Below are 22,099 nucleotides of genomic sequence, written 5' to 3'. Positions count from 1 at the left end.
TGGCCCATTGTAAACCTCTGGCCTCCCCTCTATTGACTTTGTTGTATTTTCTGTAATATTGTTATCTGCAGATTGTTATTATCTATACACCTCCCATATTGGGACAGTCAGTTATATCCCACGGTTTATTTTACCTATTATATTTTTGGTATAGGAGATACAAAAAGGAAACCAAGAGCCCACAACAGTGTGGTATGTTGAGCTACAGGTGTTGAGTAATAAAGGTGAATAAATTATACTAAAAAAATGGGTTACCAATCAGGCAACCACTACATAGGCAGGTGGGGAGATTAGACCTCGCCCCACTCAGGTTAAGAAGTCACTCGTTGTAGATAGGAAAAAAAGGGAGGTTGCACCCCTCCACCAAGGGTGGACTATAATATGAACTGTAGCTTGAAACAGAGGTGCCAGTACAAGTATAAAATGTATTTTAAAAAATTTAAAAAAAGAGGAGGAAGTGGTGGACTTACCTCCCCAAAGTAGACACAATGCTGTTGATTTTTGTCAACAAGTAGATTTATTCATATACTCCACAGTGCAACGCTTTTCCCAAGTTCAATCCTGCTTCATCAGAAACTAACTGGAGCGAATTATTGTAGATACATCAGGAAGCCAAGCACCTCTGTGATATGACTTTATGTGGTATTTACAGGTGAAGCTCGAAAAATTAGAATATTGTGCTAAAGTCCGTTTATTTCAGTAAATTAACTTACAGTAAAAAGTGAAACTAATATAGGAAACAGGAACCCTTTGCATGTGAAGTAGCTGATTAGAGTCTCAAACTTTGAGCCTAGAATATGGAACATTTTCACAATATTCTAATGGTCTGAGATTTTGATATTGAGGTTCTCATAAGCTGTAAGCCATAATCATCAAAATTATAACAAGGGTTTGACATATCTCACTTTGCATGTAATGAGTCTATTTCATATATTAGTTTCACCGTTTAAGTTGAATTAACCACTTGATGACCGCAGTGTTAACATCCCCTAGCGACCAGGCTCTGTTTGGCTGCACTGGGTAACAGTAAATTCGGGCGCCTGAGGCAAGTGGACAAATCGGGCGCCGCCATTCACTCCCATAATAAATATCGTTTAATGGGCGCCCGACAGGAAAAAAGGGCGCCGGAGAAAAATAACGTTTTATAAGCAGCGCCCGGAGACTTTTACTGTTTTATAACTGCTTCTCATGATTACACATTATTTTATGATTTATAATTTTTTAAACATTATTTTTTAACGAAAAACAGCACAATATTTTTTCACACGTTATTAATGCTTATCACAGGGGGGTCTTAGGTTTAGGCACCCCCAGGGGGGTCTTAGGTTTAGGCACCAACAGGGGGGTCTTAGGTTTAGGCACCACCAGGGGGGTCTTAGGTTTAGGCACCCCCAGGGGGGTCTTAGGTTTAGGCACCACCAGGGGGGTCTTAGGTTTAGGCACCACCAGGGGGGTCTTAGGTTTAGGCACCACCAGGGGGGTCTTAGGTTTAGGCACCACCAGGGGGGTCTTAGGTTTAGGCACCACCAGGGGGGTCTTAGGTTTAGGCACCAACAGGGGGGTCTTAGGTTTAGGCACCAACACGGGGGTCTAGGGGTTAGGGGTAGGTACAGGGAGGGTTACTTACTATTTTTTTTTAAACGTTATTATACGTTTCACTTTTTAAACGGAAGATTAACGTTTTCACAATTGCCAATTTCATGCACATTATTTAATGATTTATAACTTTATAAAACATTATTTTTAAACGAAATATAGTACATTATATTTTTAAACGTTATCCATGTTTATCGTTTAAAACCCGGCGCCCTTTTTTCCCAGCGCCCCTTTTTAACGTACGCATAATGCGCTGCACTGGGCTGTGCAGGCTTTTCAGCCTCCTGCACAGCCCAGCTATGGAGCCCAGCGATCGGACTCACCTCCTTTTTTTGTCCCTGAGGGGGACATGCAGCCTGGGGTGTCCGATCGCTGGCTCTCTCTCCCTCCCCTTCCCTCCTCCCCTCCGAGATCCTGTATTGAACAGGACAGCGATCTGTCCTGTTCCGTCTCTCAGAGGCATCAGCCTAAGAGAGGACGGCGCTCCCCAGCCTATCTTGTACAGCGCTGCGGGGACCACAGCGCTGTACGGATGTAAACAAAGGGGATTTCTTTCCCCTTTGGTTTACAAACAGCCTGCTAGCTGCGATCAGTGGCTAGCAGGCTAATCATGGAACTCCGTTCCGTGAAGTGGCAGGGAATGATCGCACATGCGCGCGGCTTTTCCCTGGGAAACTGCAGCCCCAAGACTTGACGCCAATCGGCGTTAGGTGGTCCCCAAATGGTTAATGAAATAAGTTTAATTTGATACTCATCCCTTGCCGCCGCGTGCTCCTTCGCTCGTTCTCGCAGTGGCCGACCGCTGTTTCCATTCATTAATCTAAGTCCCCTTCAACGATCGCCAGCATCAATGAGATGCCTGCATTTGTTGAGGAGTAAATTTACATCTACATACATTTATTTTAATAGAAGACCCACACTTACATTTAAAATGAACTCCTTCCATCCCACACTCTCCCATAATACCCCCCAAACATTTTTATATATATATATATATATATATATATATATATATATATATATATATATATATATACACATATATATATATATAGATATAGATATATAGATATAGATAGATAGATGGATATACTTATTTTTTGCCTTTCCACTCACCAAAGAAAACATCCAAATGAACAGGTTCACTTTTCTCACCAGTGCCGGCTTGGCATTGGTAATTCCCAATATCTCCATCATCAGCACTGAATACATCAAATGATTTTCTTCTTATCATCATTACGTTATTATTTTTGTACCAGGTATAGTCCATATACCCTGCGTTGGCAGATCCTTCACATGACAAAGTAATACGTTCTGTCCTCAATATCTTATCCCAGTTTGGGTCGAAGGTCACCACAGGCTTTTCATCAACTATGGAAAAGAGAAGACATTTCTTTTAGTGGTTAGCATTTAAAGAGAGTCTGAAGCGAGAATAAATCTCGCTTCAGACCTCATAGATAGCAGGGGCATGTGTGCCCCTGCTAAACCGCCGCTATCGCGCCGCTAAACGGGGGTCCCTTCACTAGTGTTGGGCGAACAGTGTTCGCCACTGTTCGGGTTCTGCAGAACATCACCCTGTTCGGGTGATGTTCGAGTTCGGCCGAACACCTGATGGTGCTCGGCCAAACCGTTCGGCCACAAGGCCGAACTAAGAGCGCATGGCCGAACGTTCCCCGAACGTTCGGCTAGCGCTGTGATTGGCCGAACGGGTCACGTTGTTTGGACCCGAACGCGCTCTGATTGGCCGAACGTGTCACGTGGTTCGGGTAAATAAATACCCGAACCACGTCATTTCTCTGCCATTTGTCTGTGGGTTTAGCTTTGGGTAGGCAGGCAGGGTAGTTCTCTCTCCAGCCAGGCTAGCTAGGGTCCCCCCAGTCATTGTGTCGCTGCTGGGAACAGTAGTACACCGCTCACCCACACTATATAGCATTGTGTTTACTGCCACTCTGTGTACACCGCTCACCCAGCACTGTATAGCATTGTGTTTACTGCCACTCTGTGTCGCTGTCGGGAATAGTGATACACCGCTCACCCACCACTGTATAGCATTATGCTCTGTGTCGCTGCTGGGAATAGTGGTACACCGCTCACCCACCACTGTATAGCATTGTGCTCTATGTCGCTGCTGGGAACAGTAGTACACCGCTCGCTCACCCACACTATATAGCATTGTGTTTACTGCCACTCTGTGTACACCGCTCACCCAGCACTATATAGCATTGTGTTTACTGCCACTCTGTGTCTGCTGGGAACAGTAGTACACCGCTCACCCGCCACTCTATAGCATTGTGCTCTGTGTCGCTGCTGGGAATAGTGGTACACCGCTCACCCACCACTGTATAGCATTGTGCTCTGACTCGCTGCTGGGAACAGTAGTACACCGCTCACCCACACTATATAGCATTGTGTTTACTGCCACTCTGTGTACACCGCTCACCCAGCACTATATAGCATTGTGTTTACTGCCACTCTGTGTCTGCTGGGAACAGTAGTACACCGCTCACCCGCCACTGTATAGCATTGTGCTCTGTGTCGCTGCTGGGAATAGTGGTACACCGCTCACCCACCACTGTATAGCATTGTGCTCTGTGTCGCTGCTGGGAACAGTAGTACACCGCTCGCCCACACTATATAGCATTGTGTTTACTGCCACTCTGTGTACACCGCTCACCCAGCACTATACAGCATTGTGTTTACTGCCACTCTGTGTCTGCTGGGAACAGTAGTACACCGCTCACCCGCCACTGTATAGCATTGTGCTCTGTGTTGCTGCTGGGAATAGTGGTACACCGCTCACCCACCACTGTATAGCATTGTGCTCTGACTCGCTGCTGGGAACAGTAGTACACCGCTCGCCCACACTATATAGCATTGTGTTTACTGCCACTCTGTGTACACCGCTCACCCAGCACTATATAGCATTGTATTTACTGCCACTCTGTGTCTGCTGGGAACAGTAGTACACCGCTCACCCGCCACTGTATAGCATTGTGCTCTGTGTCGCTGCTAGGAATAGTGGTACACCGCTCACCCACCACTGTATAGCATTGTGCTCTTACTCGCTGCTAGGAACAGTAGTACACCGCTCACCCACACTATATAGCATTGTGTTTACTGCCACTCTGTGTACACCGCTCACCCAGCACTATATAGCATTGTGTTTACTGCCACTCTGTGTCTGCTGGGAACAGTAGTACACCGCTCACCCGCCACTGTATAGCATTGTGCTCTGTGTCGCTGCTGGGAATAGTGGTACACCGCTCACCCACCACTGTATAGCATTGTGCTCTGACTCGCTGCTGGGAACAGTAGTACACTGCTCACCCACACTATATAGCATTGTGTTTACTGCCACTCTGTGTACACCGCTCACCCAGCACTATATAGCATTGTGTTTACTGCCACTCTGTGTCTGCTGGGAACAGTAGTACACCGCTCACCCACCACTGTATAGCATTGTGCTCTGTGTCGCTGCTGGGAACAGTAGTACACCGCTCGCCCACACTATATAGCATTGTGTTTACTGCCACTCTGTGTACACCGCTCACCCAGCACTATACAGCATTGTGTTTACTGCCACTCTGTGTCTGCTGGGAACAGTAGTACACCGCTCACCCGCCACTGTATAGCATTGTGCTCTGTGTCGCTGCTGGGAATAGTGGTACACCGCTCACCCACCACTGTATAGCATTTCTGTACTGCCACTGTACTGCTGCCAGTCAGCGTGTACTTTAAGGATAAGTGAAATGAGGAAGAAATTTTGTTTATTGAACCTCTGATCTGTATTACATTTATGACTGCATGGCGGCAAAAAGCATTGCTATATCCGCACGCTTTTTGTCCTCATGCAAGGCCTGGGTTGCGTCTCAAAAAGCGTGGCCTTCTCCTCCTGCGCCTCCTCCTGTTCCATCCCGTGTGCTGCTGCTGGGTTAGCGTTTCCGGTCCCTGTTTATTGAACCTCTCATCTGTATTACATTTATGACTGCATGGCGGCAAAAAGCATGTTACCTGTGCAAAGAAACATGACATTTTCCGCATTTAAAAGACAGTTTTTCCTTTGAAACTTTACAATCAATTTTCTCAAAAACTATAAGCTCTTTTTCAAATATTTTTTTTCCTCTTGTACCCACTCCCAAGGTGCACATACCCTGCAAATTTGGGGTATGTAGCATGTAAAGAAGCTTTAGAAAGCACGAAAGTTCGAGTCCCCATTGACTTCCATTATATTCGGAGTTCGGCGCGAACACCCGAACATCGCGGCCATGTTCGGCGAACGTTCGCGAACCCGAACATCCAGGTGTTCGCCCATCACTACCCTTCACCTCCAAATCCCCTCAGTGCAGCGGGGGATCGCTTCCTGGTTGGGGCAGGGCTAACCGCCGCAGCCCTGCCCCACGCGCGTCTGTCAGCGTGTATCTCCACCTCTCCCCCGCCCCTCTCAGTCTTCCTTCACTGAGAGGGGCGGGGGAGAGGCGGCGATGCGCCGCTAATAGACGCGACTGGAGGCAGGGCTGCAGCCGTTAGCCCTGCCTCCATGAGTGACCAAGTCTGCGACCAAGTGTTGCAGGGGGGTGTTTGGGGGTGAAGGGACCCCCGTTTAGCGGCGCAATAGCTCTGAAGCTCCAGTAAGAATTCTAGATTTTTTTTAATGGGAGGGGCAAAGGGGGGAGTATCATTTCAGTTAGGTTGTCAATATGGTCTCTACCACCATGGTGGACGTTTCACACTGACCTTGTACCTGTATGGATGACAACTTGCTCATCTTGTTGATGCTGTTAGTTGGCGTTCTGATTTCACAGGAATAATCCCCAGAATCCTCAGTTTTTACAGAGGGGATTGTAAAATTATTAGATGGGCTGAACCCTTGCACATGCCATCCATCCTTGTAAAAGGCAAACTGCAGCTCTGTGGAAGCTCTGAGAGGGTGGAGCCTGGCGACACAAGTCAGGATCATGTTGGAACCCGCCTGGATGGGGTTTGGATTTATTACCAGTTCCGGAGTAGAAAACAGGTCTGGGGAAAGGAGCCAAAAATGGTTATGTTTATTTAAAAAAAAGAGAGAGAGAGAGAGAGATCTAAGTGTAGAAAATTTTGGAGAACCGCAAACAATTCACATAGCCTGACACTGTACCTGAGTCTTGCACCAACCATTCCTCCCCTTCAGTGGCATAACTATATTTCATGGGGCCCCACAGTGAAACTTTGATAGGGCCCCCATGTTCACACCCCTTTCCTTGCCTCCTGTTGGTGCCCTTCATGGCCTTGGGGCCCATCTCACAAGGGGTCATAGAACAAGTGTGGCCATCATGTTCTTCACACCCATAACAAGTGTAGCCACAAAAACACCTGATCTGAAGTATAATCCCCTGTATCAGGGGAAGCAAAGATTAGTAGTTGGGGCCCCAAAACAGCCCTGGGCCCTCCTGTTCCCCTCTAGTTACACCCCTGCTCCCCATCCACGGAGGAGGCCAGTACTGTATGCTGTACAGTGATGAGTGAAAATGCAGATATTCTTTTTGCAATAATCTTCGGGTCAATAATGTAAAATTCAACTTTTGAGCAAAAATGCCATTGAAAATTATTTTGCAACACATTTGTGATTTTTCGAAATAAATTATTTTTACGGCTTGCAAATTTTGCTTGTAAAAAATGTTTTCTTTGTTTGTTTTTGGTTTTTTTTTTCTGCATTTTCCATAAAATTGAAAAAAAAAATTGCTTTTTTTTTGAACATATTACGAAAATGCAATGTATTTTCGAGAACAGCATTTTCGATACAAAAATGACTTTAGTGAAAATTCACAAACAACACTGATGTTCTACACAGTTCTGAGTGTGCACAATCTAGCAATCTGAGGAATATGAGGAATTTAGCAAATATTCTCTACTAGTTGCAGCTTTGAATGTTTACTGAAAACACTTATCTTCCCTTAATGCAGAATTGTCCAGTTTCACTCCTCAAGAGCCATATCCATGCCCGTGTTAAGGAGGGACAGAGAAACGTGTCCTACTTGATGGACCACACCTTTCCTGATTCAGCCCCATCAATTAATTTGAGCTGTGCCAAAAATGTGTGAGGACCTCGACCCTTGAGGAGTTGGACAGCCTTGCGTTAAAGTAAAACTGAAGCAAGTCGGTCCCCTCGTTCCGACACTGTCACCACCATTGCGCGTATTTGACCAACTAGTCGAATACGCCTTTGGGCATCCTCAGAAGACTTTGAGAGCACTCATGTCCATGAGTGTTCCCAAAGATGGATGGTTCTGCCTTTCTTTGGGAGCTCTCAAGGACCTAAGTGCTCCTAAAGTGTTCTGAGGGCTACTGAAGGTGGCAAAATCGAACAGCGGACTGTTCTGGAACCAGGACACTGAGAGTGGACAGGGAAGGCTCTATGAGATCCAGAGCCTTCACTCTTCATAGGTGAGTAGAATGCACCGTAGCAAAAAATGTACGCGGCAATGACGTGGGTGTTGGAAAATGGGTGTGGTGGTGACGTGGGCATAGCCAACTGTAATGTAACATTGTAATTGGTTTTTTCCTAAAACACAGTTAGGCAAAGTGATCCTAAAGGTAGTTAGACGTTTTTCCCCTAAAAACACACATAGAATAAAGCAGCATTTCCTCCACAAGAAAACACACAACAATGCAGCATTTCCCCATTAGGTGGTGAGCTCACATCACGGATGTACAGACCATAAATCTGTAGAAACTGCAAGATGCTATCAAGTCAATATGACCAGAATCTAAGGGATGTCATGAAGAATGAACAACAGAGTAACCAAGCAGCTCAGGATGACCCAAACTACTAGGAATGTATAGAGGGATAAAAGAGACCAAAAAGCCCTCCTACTAAGGCAGTTCTGAAAGCAAAAAATATACCAACTCAGTACAAGCAAGATGTAACTAATAAAACAAACACTATGCCACATATATAATGCAAAAACCATTACCCCTGATGTCAAATGCAGAAACCATTACTTAAAATGTCAAATGCAAAAGCAATTACTCCAAATGTCAAATGCAGAAACCATTACCACACATGTGAAATGCAGAAACGTTTACCCCAAATATCAAATGCAGAAATCGTTACCACACGTGAAATGTAGAAAATGTTAATCCACATACTACAAATGTGAAATGCAGAAACCATTAACATGGATTTGAAATGCAGAAACAGTTACCATGGTTTTGAAATGCAGAAACAGTGAATGCAGGGAATTTCCGACTTATGAAAGCCAGCCGATATGAACCCGCCGCCGTGTCAGGGACTCCCTGCATTGCTTCCCCCCCCCCCCCCCCCCCCGTCCCCAGTGTGTCCGCTCCCCCTCTATTTGTGTCCACTCCCCCTTTGTGTCTCTGCTCCCTTTCCTGTGTCTCATGCTCCCCCAATGTATAAGTATAAGTGTAGTGGCAGTGTGTCTTACCTAATCCATGGCTCCTGCTGGGATATCAGGCCTCTCTTCTCTCTTGCACTGCTCCTCTAGTATCTGATCTCATCATCAGCAGAAGCTGTCACCAGGAGGAGCTGTGCAGGTCAGGAGAGGTATGTGATCCCCTCCGGAGCTATGAATTAGGTAAGACACGTTGCCATTACACAAGCAGGAGACACAGGGGAGGGAGCAGAGGCATGGGAGTGGGAGTAGACACACTGTGGACAGAAGGGAAACAGAAGGGGACCTACTGGGGGCAGAAAGGGACACACTGGGGACATGGGAGGACAGAGGAGGACACCAATTGGGGGAGAACACCTCTAAACCTAGGTGCGTCTTATATTCCGGAGTGTCTTATACAGCAGCCCATATACAATTCACTTTTCTACCCGAGTTTTCTCCGAGGTGAAATTTTCAAACTTGTCAATAAAATGCCTTTTAAACCACCACCAAGCAAACAAATACTTGAAATAATTTTGATAGTACTTTTTCGAGTTCTTGTTGGTACTTTTTCCATTGGAAAGTGCTGAAAAGTTATTAAAAATCGAAGATGCGAAGGTGAAAAAGTGAATTGCATATGGGCCTATGTGACTACGTATATTATTTTTGAATGTGATTTGGGCTCCTATTGGGTACCTGAAATTGATATAATACTGTGATTATCAAGAGCCGAACTACTCCTGAGGAAGTATTGCATTGTTCTTCACGAAATGCGTCGAGCTAAGAGCCCAGCCTTGAGATATTGCTTTTCTACATGTAGGATGTGACGATTGTGCATTAAGTCCCTATTTGCTTTTCAGACATTTGTTATATCAAGCCTGATTGGGTGGTTAATAGAGTTGGGCCGAACGGTTCGCCGGCGAACGTGGTTCGCGCGAACTTAGGTGGTTCGCGTGCGGGTGCTGCACGCGAACGTTTTGCGGAAGTTCGGTTCGCCCCATAATGCACCTGAGGGTCAACTTTGACCCTCTACATCACAGTCAGCAGGCCCAGTGTAGCCAATTAGGCTACACTAGCCCCTGGAGCCCCACCCCCCCTTATATAAGGCAGGCAGCGGCGGCCATTACGGCCACTCGTGTGCCTGCATTAGAGAGAGTAGGGCGAGCTGCTGTCTGTCTCTAGGGAAAGATTAGTTAGGCTTAGCTTTTCCTGGCTGCATACCTGTTCTGTTCAGTGAGCCCTCAACCCACTGCATACCTGTACTGTGATCCTGCCAGTGCATACCTGTTCAGTGATCCTGCCAGTGCATACCTGTTAAGTGATCCTGCCAGTGCATACCTGTTCAGTGATCCTGCCAGTGCATACCTGTTCAGTGATCCTGCCAGTGCATACCTGTTCAGTGATCCTGCCAGTGCATACCTGTTCAGTGATCCTGCCAGTGCATACCTGTTCAGTGATCCTGCCAGTGCATACCTGTTCAGTGATCCTGCCACTGCATACCTGTTCAGTGATCCTGCCACTGTATACCTGTTCTGTGAACCCGCCACTGTATACCTGTTCTGTTCAGTGGACCCGCCACTGTATACCTGTTCTGTGAACCCGCCACTGTATACCTGTTCTGTTCAGTGGACCCGCCACTGTATACCTGGTCAGTGATCCTGCCACTGCATACCTGTTCAGTGATCCTGCCACTGTATACCTGTTCTGTGAACCCGCCACTGTATACCTGTTTAGTGAACACGCCACTGCATACCTGTTGTGTTCAGTGAACCTGCCACTGCATACCTGTTCTGTGAACCCGCCACTGTATACCTGTTCTGTTCAGTGGACCCGCCACTGTATACCTGTTCTGTGAACCCGCCACTGTATACCTGTTCAGTTCAGTGGACCCGCCACTGTATACCTGTTCTGTGAACCCGCCACTGTATACCTGTTCTGTTCAGTGGACCCGCCACTGTATACCTGTTCAGTGATCCTGCCACTGTATACCTGTTCTGTGAACCCGCCACTGTATACCTGTTCTGTTCAGTGGACCCGCCACTGTATACCTGTTTAGTGAACACGCCACTGCATACCTGTTGTGTTCAGTGAACCTGCCACTGCATACCTGTTCTGTCAACCCGCCACTGTATACCTGTTCTGTTCAGTGGACCCGCCACTGTATACCTGTTCTGTGAACCCGCCACTGTATACCTGTTCTGTTCAGTGGACCCGCCACTGTATACCTGTTTAGTGAACACGCCACTGCATACCTGTTGTGTTCAGTGAACCTGCCACTGCATACCTGTTCTGTGAACCCGCCACTGTATACCTGTTCTGTTCAGTGGACCCGCCACTGTATACCTGTTCTGTGAACCCGCCACTGTATACCTGTTCTGTTCAGTGGACCCGCCACTGTATACCTGTTTTGTGAACCCGCCACTGTATACCTGTTCTGTTCAGTGGACCCGCCACTGTATACCTGTTTAGTGAACACGCCACTGCATACCTGTTCTGTGAACCCGCCACTGTATACCTGTTCTGTTCAGTGGACCCGCCACTGTATACCTGTTTAGTGAACACGCCACTGCATACCTGTTCTGTGAACCCGCCACTGTATACCTGTTCTGTTCAGTGGACCCGCCACTGTATACCTGTTTAGTGAACACGCCACTGCATACCTGTTCTGTTCAGTGGACCCGCCACTGTATACCTGTTCTGTGAACCCGCCACTGTATACCTGTTCTGTTCAGTGGACCCGCCACTGTATACCTGTTCAGTGAACCCGCCACTGCATACCTGTTCTGTTCAGTGGACCCGCCACTGTATACCTGTTCAGTGAACCCGCCACTGCATACCTGTTCTGTGAACCCGCCACTGCATACCTGTTCTGTTCAGTGGACCCGCCACTGTATACCTGTTCAGTGAACCCGCCACTGCATACCTGTTCTGTTAACCCGCCACTGTATACCTGTTCTGTTCAGTGAACCCGCCACTGTATACCTGTACTGTTCAGTGAACCCACCGCATCAGTGCGCATACCTGTGCAGTTAAGTGAACCCACCTACCTACGTGAGTGCCCGCAGTGTGATATACCACTCCGTGCATACCCGATATGGACAAAACAGGTAGAGGAAGAGGTAGTGCCAGAGGCAGAGGAAGGCCACCCGGCAGGTCTGCGCGAGGTTGTGTAAATGTAATTTCGTGTGGACCTGGCCCACAGTACAGTGCTCGGAAGAAGGCACGTCCCATCACGTCCCAAGATTGTCAGGACGTGGTTGAGTATTTAGCGACACAGAACACCTCATCTTGCTCAGCCACCAGCGCTACTACTAGCACCACTTCCGCTGCATTTGACACTTCGCAAGAATTATTTAGTGGTGGTGAAATCACTGATGCACAGCCATTGTTGTTACAGCCAGATGAATTTTCGCCAGCTCATATGTCTGCGTTACGCGGCAACACTATGGATGTAACGTGTAAGGAGGATGAAGGACCTACACGTTTGGATTTTTCTGAGGCAAGCGAAGCTGGGCAGGATGATTACGATGATGACGATGATAGGGATCCTTTGTATGTTCCCAATAGAGGAGATGAAGAGGGGGACAGTTCAGAGGGGGAGTCAGAGAGTAGTAGGAGGAGAGAAGTTGCTGAAAGAAGCTGGGGCAGCTCTTCATCAGAAACAGCTGGTGGCAGTGTCCGGCACCATGTATCGCCACCTATGTACAGCCAGCCAACTTGCCCTTCAGCATCAGCTGCTGAGGTCCCCATAGTGCCCACATCCCAGGGTGGCTCAGCGGTGTGGAAATTTTTTTATGTGTGTGCCTCAGATCGGACCAAAGCCATCTGTTCGCTCTGCCAACAAAAATTGAGCCGTGGAAAGGCCAACACTCACGTAGGGACTAGTGTTGGGCGAACATCTAGATGTTCGGGTTCGGGCCGAACAGGCCGAACATGTCCGCGATGTTCGGGTGTTCGACCCGAACTCCGAACATAATGGAAGTCAATGGGGACCCGAACTTTTGTGCTTTGTAAAGCCTCCTTACATGCTACATACCCCAAATTTACAGGGTATGTGCACCTTGGGAGTGGGTACAAGAGGAAAAAAAAATTTAGCAAAAAGAGCTTATAGTTTTTGAGAAAATCGATTTTAAAGTTTCAAAGGGAAAACTGTCTTTTAAATGCGGGAAATGTCTGTTTTCTTTGCACAGGTAACATGCTTTTTGTCGGCATGCAGTCATAAATGTAATACATATAAGAGGTTCCAGGAAAAGGGACCGGTAATGCTAACCCAGCAGCAGCACACGTGATGGAACAGGAGGAGGGTGGCGCAGGAGGAGAAGGCCACGCTTTGAGACACAACAACCCAGGCCTTGCATGAGGACAAGAAGCGTGCGGATAGCATGCTTTGTACCACCATGCAGTCATAAATGTAATAAAGATAAGTGGTTCAATAAACAGGGACCACGCGGCAACGCTAACCCAGCAGCAGCACACGTGATGGAACAGGAGGAGGCGCAGGAGGAGAAGGCCACGCTTTGTGAGACACAACAACCCAGGCCTTGCATGAGGACAAAAAGCGTGCGGAGAGCATGCTTTGTACCGCCATGTAGTCATAAATGTAATAAAGATAAGAGGTTCAATAAACAGGGACCACGCGGCAACGCTAACCCAGCAGCAGCAGCAGCAGCAGCACACGTGATGGAACAGGGGGAGGCGCAGGAGGAGAAGGCCACGCTTTGTGAGACACAACAACCCAGGCCTTGCATGAGGACAAAAAGCGTGCGGATAGCATGCTTTGTACCGCCATGTAGTCATAAATGTAATAAAGATAAGAGGTTCCATAAACAGGGACCGGCAACGGTAACCCAGCAGCAGCAGCAGCAGCAGCAGCAGCACACGTGATGGAACAGGAGGAGGCGCAGGAGGAGAAGGCCACGCTTTGTGAGACACAACAACCCAGGCCTTGCATGAGGACAAAAAGCGTGCGGATAGCATGCTTTGTACCGCCATGTAGTCATAAATGTAATAAAGATAAGAGGTTCAATAAACAGGGACCACGCGGCAACGCTAACCCAGCAGCAGCAGCAGCAGCAGCACACGTGATGGAACAGGAGGAGGCGCAGGAGGAGAAGGCCACGCTTTGTGAGACACAACAACCCAGGCCTTGCATGAGGACAAAAAGCGTGCGGATAGCATGCTTTGTACCGCCATGTAGTCATAAATGTAATAAAGATAAGAGGTTCCATAAACAGGGACCACGCGGCAACGGTAACCCAGCAGCAGCAGCAGCAGCAGCAGCACACGTGATGGAACAGGAGGAGGCGCAGGAGGAGAAGGCCACGCTTTGTGAGACACAACAACCCAGGCCTTGCATGAGGACAAAAAGCGTGCGGATATAGCAGCAATGCTTTTTGCCGCCATGCAGTCATAAATGTAATACAGATGAGAGGTTCAATAAACAGGGACCGGAAACGCTAAACCATCCCAGATGTTCATCGGTCATGTTACTTGGTTGGGGTCCAGGAGTGTTGCGTAGTCGTTTCCAATCCAGGATTGATTCATTTTAATTTGAGTCAGACGGTCTGCATTTTCTGTGGAGAGGCGGATACGCCGATCTGTGATGATGCCTCCGGCAGCACTGAAACAGCGTTCCGACATAACGCTGGCTGCCGGGCAAGCCAGCACCTCTATTGCGTACATTGCCAGTTCGTGCCAGGTGTCTAGCTTCATGCCCGGTTTCAGGTCCAGCGGTGCCAGCCACAAATCCGTCTGTTCCTTTATTCCCCTCCAAATTTCCTCCCCTGTGTGCTGCTTATCCCCAAGGCAGATCAGCTTCAGCAACGCTTGCTGACGCATGCCAACAGCTGTGCTGCACTGCTTCCACGATCCTACTGCTGCTGGTGCTGGGTTAGCATTTCCGGATGAGGTACAGCTTTGAGATGCGTTGGAGGAGAAGGAGTCAGAGAGGTAGGTGCTGCTGTTGTTATCCAGCTGTTTGCGGCGTGGGCAACACCCGCGCCGTAGCAGGTGAGGAATCGCTGCCAGGCTCCACAAGGTTCACCCAGTGCGCGGTAAGGGAGATGTATCGACCCTGGCCGAACGCACTCGTCCAGGTGTCAGTGGTGAGGTGAACCTTGCAGGCAACGGCATTCTTCAAGCTTCGGGTTATTTAGCTGACCACGTGCTCATGCAACTCAGGCACTGCAGAGCGCGCAAAGTGGTAGCGGCTGGGAACAACGTAACGTGGGATGGCCACTGACATCATGCCCTTGAAGCTGTTTGTCTCCACCACTCGATATGGCAGCATTTCGCAGGCCAGAAGCTTGGCTATGCTGGCTGGCTGTTACTGCCACGGCCCGGGGGTCATTTGCTGGCAATTTCCTCTTGTGCTCAAACATCTCAGAGACAGACAACTCAACCGTAGCGCTGCACACCGAAGGGCTGTTGGTTGTTGTGTTTGATGAACACTGGGAGACCTCAAGAGCACTAGTCCGGAAAGTGACAGTGTCAGCATCGTCTGATGTTTGTGAATGTTGTGAACCACGCAATGGCTGGGCTACTGCTGCTGCTGAGGCGGGTCTGGTGGTGAGTCTGGTGAACCCAAGGGAGGCAGTGTTGCTGGTGGTACCCTGTCCTGCCGCGTTTGCCCACAGAGTGGGATGTTTGGATAGAATGTGGCGGCTCATGCTGGTGGTGGAGAGGTTGTTAATACTTTTCCCCCTGCTCAGGCGGGTCTTGCACACCTTGCAAATCGCCATGGTAACATCCTCAGTGCAGTCTTCAAAGAAAGCCCAGACTTTAACTGGCTGAGGACTCGGACCTCGTGCGTGATGTGCTGGTGCTGCTTAACCCACTGCTGGACGCTTGAGAGGTCATCCAAGTAATTATCTGGTCCTGTTCTTTTGGATCTGTGAGGGTTGTTGTCCTGGACAACATGGGCAGTATTGAGTGGGTTTTCTTGGGTGCTCCCCTGTGGCCTGTACGTGAACCGTCAGGGGAAACACCTCTTCCCTTGCCCCTCCCTCTTTCACCGGATTTCTTCCTCATTTCACTTATCCTTAAAGTACACGCTGACTGGCAGCAGTACAGTGGCAGTACAGAAATGCTATACAGTGGTGGGTGAGCGGTGTACCACTATTGTCAGCAGTGACACAGAGCACAATGCTATACAGTGGCGGGTGAGCGGTGTACTACTGTTCCCAGCAGACACAGAGTGGAAGTAAACACAATGCTATATAGTGTGGCTGAGCCGTGTACACAGAGTGGCATTAAACACAATGCTATATAGTCTGCTATATAGTCACCCCGAACAGGGTGATGTTCTGCAGAACCCGAACAGTGGCAAACACTGTTCGCCCAACACTACTGGGAGGGAACGCAGATTTTAGTACCTAAACACACGATACAACATGTTTTCCGGGGTCGGACTCTGAGGCACATACAGATGGTCCCGATCATCATCCTCATCATACAACTCTTCTCCTGAGTCTGACCCACCCACCACCTCTGCCACCCCAACATCCCCAGACACAGACCCCTCATCGTCCTCAACATTAACTTGGGATGCTGGCCTGAGCCAGACCTCCTCCTCCACATCAGGCCCCATCATCTCCTCAATGGCAGCCCTCATTAATCGCTCTGGCGACGGACTGATGGACACAACGTTCTCCTCCGGGGAGGGCTGCTGCTGACCACTGGCTGCTGGGGTGGATGTTATAGCTTGCGTGGGGCGTTGGCTGTTGCTGTTGTTGGGAGTGCTGCTCACAGCGGAGGTCTCTGGGGAACTCATGTTGAGCTCATATAGTGGTTGACGGTGAGTGGAGTATTACTGATCCCAGCAATATACACACTGACTGGCAGAGTACGCAATGCTATATAGTGTGGCTGAGCGGTGTACACAGAGTGGCAGTAAACACAATGCTATATAGTCTGGCTGAGCGAGCGGTGTACTACTGTTCCCAGCAGAATCAGAGTGGCAGTAAACAATGGTATATAGTCTGGCTGAGCGGTGTACACAGAGTGTCAGTAAACAATGGTATATAGTCTGGCTGAGCGAGCGGTGTACTACTGTTCCCAGCAGAATCAGAGTGTCAGTAAACAATGGTATATAGTCTGGCTGAGCGAGCGGTGTACTACTGTTCCCAGCAGAATCAGAGTGGCAGTAAACAATGGTATATAGTCTGGCTGAGCGGTGTACACAGAGTGTCAGTAAACAATGGTATATAGTCTGGCTGAGCGGTGTACACACAATGCTATATAGTCTGCTATATAGTGTCAGTAAACAATGGTATATAGTCTGGCTGAGCGAGCGGTGTACTACTGTTCCCAGCAGAATCAGAGTGGCAGTAAACAATGGTATATAGTCTGGCTGAGCGGTGTACACAGAGTGTCAGTAAACAATGGTATATAGTCTGGCTGAGCGAGCGGTGTACTACTGTTCCCAGCAGAATCAGAGTGGCAGTAAACAATGGTATATAGTCTGGCTGAGCGGTGTACACAGAGTGTCAGTAAACAATGGTATATAGTCTGGCTGAGCGAGCGGTGTACTACTGTTCCCAGCAGAATCAGAGTGGCAGTAAACAATGGTATATAGTCTGGCTGAGCGGTGTACACAGAGTGTCAGTAAACAATGGTATATAGTCTGGCTGAGCGGTGTACACACAATGCTATATAGTCTGCTATATAGTGTCAGTAAACAATGGTATATAGTCTGGCTGAGCGAGCGGTGTACTACTGTTCCCAGCAGAATCAGAGTGGCAGTAAACAATGGTATATAGTCTGGCTGAGCGGTGTACACAGAGTTTCAGTAAACAATGGTATATAGTCTGGCTGAGCGGTGTACACAGAGTGTCAGTAAACAATGGTATATAGTCTGGCTGAGCGGTGTACACAGAGTGGCAGTAAACACAATGCTATATAGTCTGGCTGAGCGAGCGGTGTACTACTGTTCCCAGCAGAATCAGAGTGGCAGTAAACAATGGTATATAGTCTGGCTGAGCGGTGTACACAGAGTGTCAGTAAACAATGGTATATAGTCTGGCTGAGCGGTGTACACAGAGTGTCAGTAAACAATGGTATATAGTCTGGCTGAGCGGTGTACACAGAGTGGCAGTAAACACAATGCTATATACTCTGGCTGAGCGAGCGGTGTACTACTGTTCCCAGCAGACACAGAACAGTGAACAGAATGCTATATAGTGTGGCTGAGCGAGCGGTGTACCACTATTCCCAGCAGACACAGAACAGTGAACAGAATGCTATATAGTGTGGCTGAGCGGGCGGTGTACCACTATTCCCAGCAGACACAGAACAGTGAACAGAATGCTATATAGTGTGGATGAGCGAGCGGTGTACCACTATTCCCAGCAGACACAGAACAGTAAACAGAATGCTATATAGTGTGGCTGAGCGAGCGGTGTACCACTATTCCCAGCAGACACAGAACAGTGAACAGAATGCTATATAGTGTGGCTGAGCGAGCGGTGTACCACTATTCCCAGCAGACACAGAACAGTGCACAGAATGCTATATAGTGTGGCTGAGCGAGCGGTGTACCACTATTCCCAGCAGACACAGAACAGTAAACAGAATGCTATATAGTGTGGCTGAGCGAGCGGTGTACCACTATTCCCAGCAGACACAGAACAGTAAACAGAATGCTATATAGTGTGGCTGAGCGAGCGGTGTACCACTATTCCAAGCAGACACAGAACAGTGAACAGAATGCTATATAGTGTGGCTGAGCGAGCGGTGTACCACTATTCCCAGCAGACACAGAGTGGCAGTAAACAGAATGCTATATAGTGTGGCTGAGCGAGGTACACAGAGTGGCAGTAAACAGAATGCTATATAGTGTGGCTGAGCAAGCGGTGTACTACTATTCCCAGCAGACACAGAGTGGCAGTAAACAGAATGCTATATAGTGTGGCTGAGCGAGGTACACAGAGTGGCAGTAAACAGAATGCTATATAGTGTGGCTGAGCAAGCGGTGTACTACTGTTCCCAGCAGTGACACAATGACAGGGGGGACCCTGGCTAGCGTGGCTGGAGCGCGAACTACCCTGCCTGCCTACCCAAAGCTAAACCCACAGACAAATGGCGGAGATATGACGTGGTTCGGGTATTTATTTACCCGAACCACGTGACCGTTCGGCCAATCAGAGCGCGTTCGGGTCCGAACCACGTGACCCGTTCGGCCAATCACAGCGCTAGCCGAACGTTCGGGGAACGTTCGGCCATGCGCTCTTAGTTCGGCCATATGGCCGAACGGTTTGGCCGAGCACCGTCAGGTGTTCGGCCGAACTCGAACATCACCCGAACAGGGTGATGTTCTGCAGAACCCGAACAGTGGCGAACACTGTTCGCCCAACACTAGTAGGGACAAGTGCCTTACGAAGGCACCTGCAGAAAAGGCACAAACAGCAATGGGATGGCCACCTGAGCAAAAGCAGCAGCAGCACACAAAAGAAAAGTCACCCTCCTTCTCCTCTTCCTCCTTCAGGTGCATCATCTGCTTATGCCGCTTTCTCCCTTGCACCTTCACAGGCACCCTCCTCCACTCCGCCTCTGCCCTTGAGCGGTTCCTGCTCCTCTGCCCACAGCAGCAGTCAGGTGTCCGTGAAGGAAATGTTTGAGCGGAAGAAGCCACTTTTGGCCAGTCACCCCCTTGCCCGGCGTCTGACAGCTGGCGTGGCGGAACTGTTAGCTCGCCAGCTGTTACCATACCGGCTGGTGGACTCTGAGGCCTTCCGTAAATTTGTGGCCATCGGAACACCGCAGTGGAAGATGCCAGGCCGCACTTATTTTTCGAGAAAGGCCATACCCCAACTGCACCGTGAAGTTGAGAGGCAAGTAGTGTCATCTCTTGCGAAGAGCGTTGGGTCAAGGGTACACCTGACCACGGATGCCTGGTCTGCCAAGCACGGGCAGGGCCGCTACATTACCTACACAGCCCATTGGGTGAACCTGGTGGTGAACGATGGCAAGCAGGGCGCAGCGGACCAAATTGTGACACCTCCACGGCTTGCAGGCAGGCCTCCTGCCACCTCCTCTCCTCCTGCTACATGCTCTTCGCTGTCCTCCTCCTCCTTGGCTGAGTGGCAGTTCTCCTCTCCAGCTACACAGCCCCAGCTCCGCAGGGCCTATGCTGCATGCCAGGTACGACGGTGTCACGCCATCTTAGACATGTCTTGTCTCAAAGCGGAGAGTCACACTGGAGCAGCTCTCCTGGCTGCTCTTAAGAAACAGGTGGATGAGTGGCTGACCCCGCACCACCTGGAGATAGGCAACGTGGTGTGCGACAACGGCAGCAATCTGCTTGCCGCTTTGCATATGGGGAAGCTGACACACATACCCTGCATGGCACATGTCATGAATCTAGTTGTTCAAAGATTTGTGGCAAAGTACCCTGGCTTAGCGGATGTCCTGAAGCAGGCCAGGAAGTTCTGTGGGCATTTGAGGCGGTCTTACACAGCCATGGCATGATTTGCAGAAATTCAGCGGAAAAACAACATGCCGGTGAGACGCCTCATTTGCGATAGCCCCACTCGCTGGAATTCGACCCTGCTCATGTTCTCCCGCCTGCTAGAAAAGAAGAAAGCCGTCACCCAGTACCTCTACAACTGGAGTAGAACGAAACAGTCTGGGAAGATGGGGATGTTCTGGCCCGACAACTGGACACTGATGAAAAATGCATGCAGGCTCATGCGGCCGTTTGAGGAGGTGACCAACCTGGTGAGCCGCAGTGAGGGCACCATCAGCGACTTAATTCCCTACGCTTACTTCTTGGAGCGTGCTGTGCGTAGAGTGGCGGATGAAGCTGCGAATGAGCGTGACCAGGAACCGTTACGGCAGGAACAGGCATGGGACCAATTTTCATCAGACCCAGCTGTTTCCTCAACACCTGCGGCAGCACAGAGGGGGGAGGAGGAGGAGGAAGAAGAGAGGTCGTGTGCAGAAGACGAGTCAGACTCAGAGGATGATGAGCAAGGTGTTTCTTTGGGGGAGGAGGAGGAGGAGGAGGAGGGGACGGCGGCAGGAGAACAACCGCAGCAGGCGTCGCAGGGGGCTTGTGCTGCTCAACCTTCCCGTGGTATTGTTCGCGGCTGGGGGGAGGAGGTTGACTTACGTGACGTCACTGAGGAAGAGCAAGAGGAGATGGAGGGTACTGGATCCGACTTTGTGCAGATGTCGTCTTTTATGCTGTCCTGCCTGTTGAGGGACCCCCGTATAAAAAACCTCAAGGGGAATGAGCTGTACTGGGTGGCCACACTACTAGACCCTCGGTACAGGCACAAAGTGGCGGACCTGTTACCAACTCACCGGAAGGTGGAAAGGATGCAGCACATGCAGAACCAGCTGTCAACTATGCTTTACAATGCCTTTAAGGGTGATGTGACAGCACAACGCCAGCAAGGTACCACTGCCACTAATCCTCCTCCCGTGTCCACGCAGTCAAAGACAGGACGCTCCAGCGATCTCATGGTGATGTCGGACATGTGGACGTTCTTTAGTCCAACGCCTCGCCGTAGCCCTTCCGGATCCACCCTCCACCAACGCCTCGACCGGCAGGTAGCCGACTACCTGGCCTTAAGTGTGGATGTAGACACTGCTGTGAACAGCGATGAGGAACCCTTGAACTACTGGGTGCGCAGGCTTGACCTGTGGCCAGAGCTGTCCCAATTTGCCATCCAACTTCTCTCCTGCCCTGCCGCAAGCGTCCTCTCAGAAAGGACCTTCAGCGCAGCTGGAGGCATTGTCACAGAGAAGAGAAGTCACAAAAGTGTTAAGTACCTCACCTTTATCAAAATGAATGAGGCATGGATCCCGGAGGGCTGCTGCCCGCCCCAAGACTAAGTCAGTCCCCGCACACACAGCATCTCTGCCTGCACGCCGTGTGACTGGCTGCCTGGCCTGCCCCAAGAAGACTAAGTCGCTCCCAGTCCCTCCACACAGCATGTCTGCCTGCAGGCCGCTTCACTACCTTCTCCGCCACCACCAACAGGGTCCGGGACTCCAGGCGGATTGCTGAATTTTTTAGGCCGCTGCTAGCAGCGGCCGCTGTAATAATTTTTCGGGTGCGTGTACATGACTGCCTAATTTTTCTGGCTGCACTGCGGGCAGCTGCAACAACAAAAGAAAAGGCATGTACA

At 49.4% G+C, this 22,099-nt stretch overlaps 1 protein-coding gene across 2 annotated transcripts in view; it reads right to left on the bottom strand.

Annotated features, from left to right (window-relative positions):
• The window catches only part of LOC137532039 (Fc receptor-like protein 5), a 136,767-nt gene that overhangs the window by 50,375 nt on the left and 64,293 nt on the right, over positions 1-22,099 (bottom strand). For both annotated transcript variants that reach the window (XM_068252140.1, XM_068252141.1), the window contains 2 exons: positions 6,331-6,612; positions 2,713-2,967 (listed from right to left, as the gene is read on the bottom strand). In XM_068252140.1, coding sequence (XP_068108241.1) covers positions 2,713-2,967; positions 6,331-6,612 — 537 coding nt within the window. The remainder of the gene's footprint in view (positions 1-2,712; positions 2,968-6,330; positions 6,613-22,099) is intronic.

This window comes from Hyperolius riggenbachi, chromosome 9 (assembly GCF_040937935.1).
Source record: "Hyperolius riggenbachi isolate aHypRig1 chromosome 9, aHypRig1.pri, whole genome shotgun sequence".
NCBI lineage: Eukaryota > Metazoa > Chordata > Amphibia > Anura > Hyperoliidae > Hyperolius > Hyperolius riggenbachi.
The sequence above is the reverse complement of the archived record's forward strand: the minus strand, read 5'-3'. Positions and strand labels throughout refer to the sequence as shown.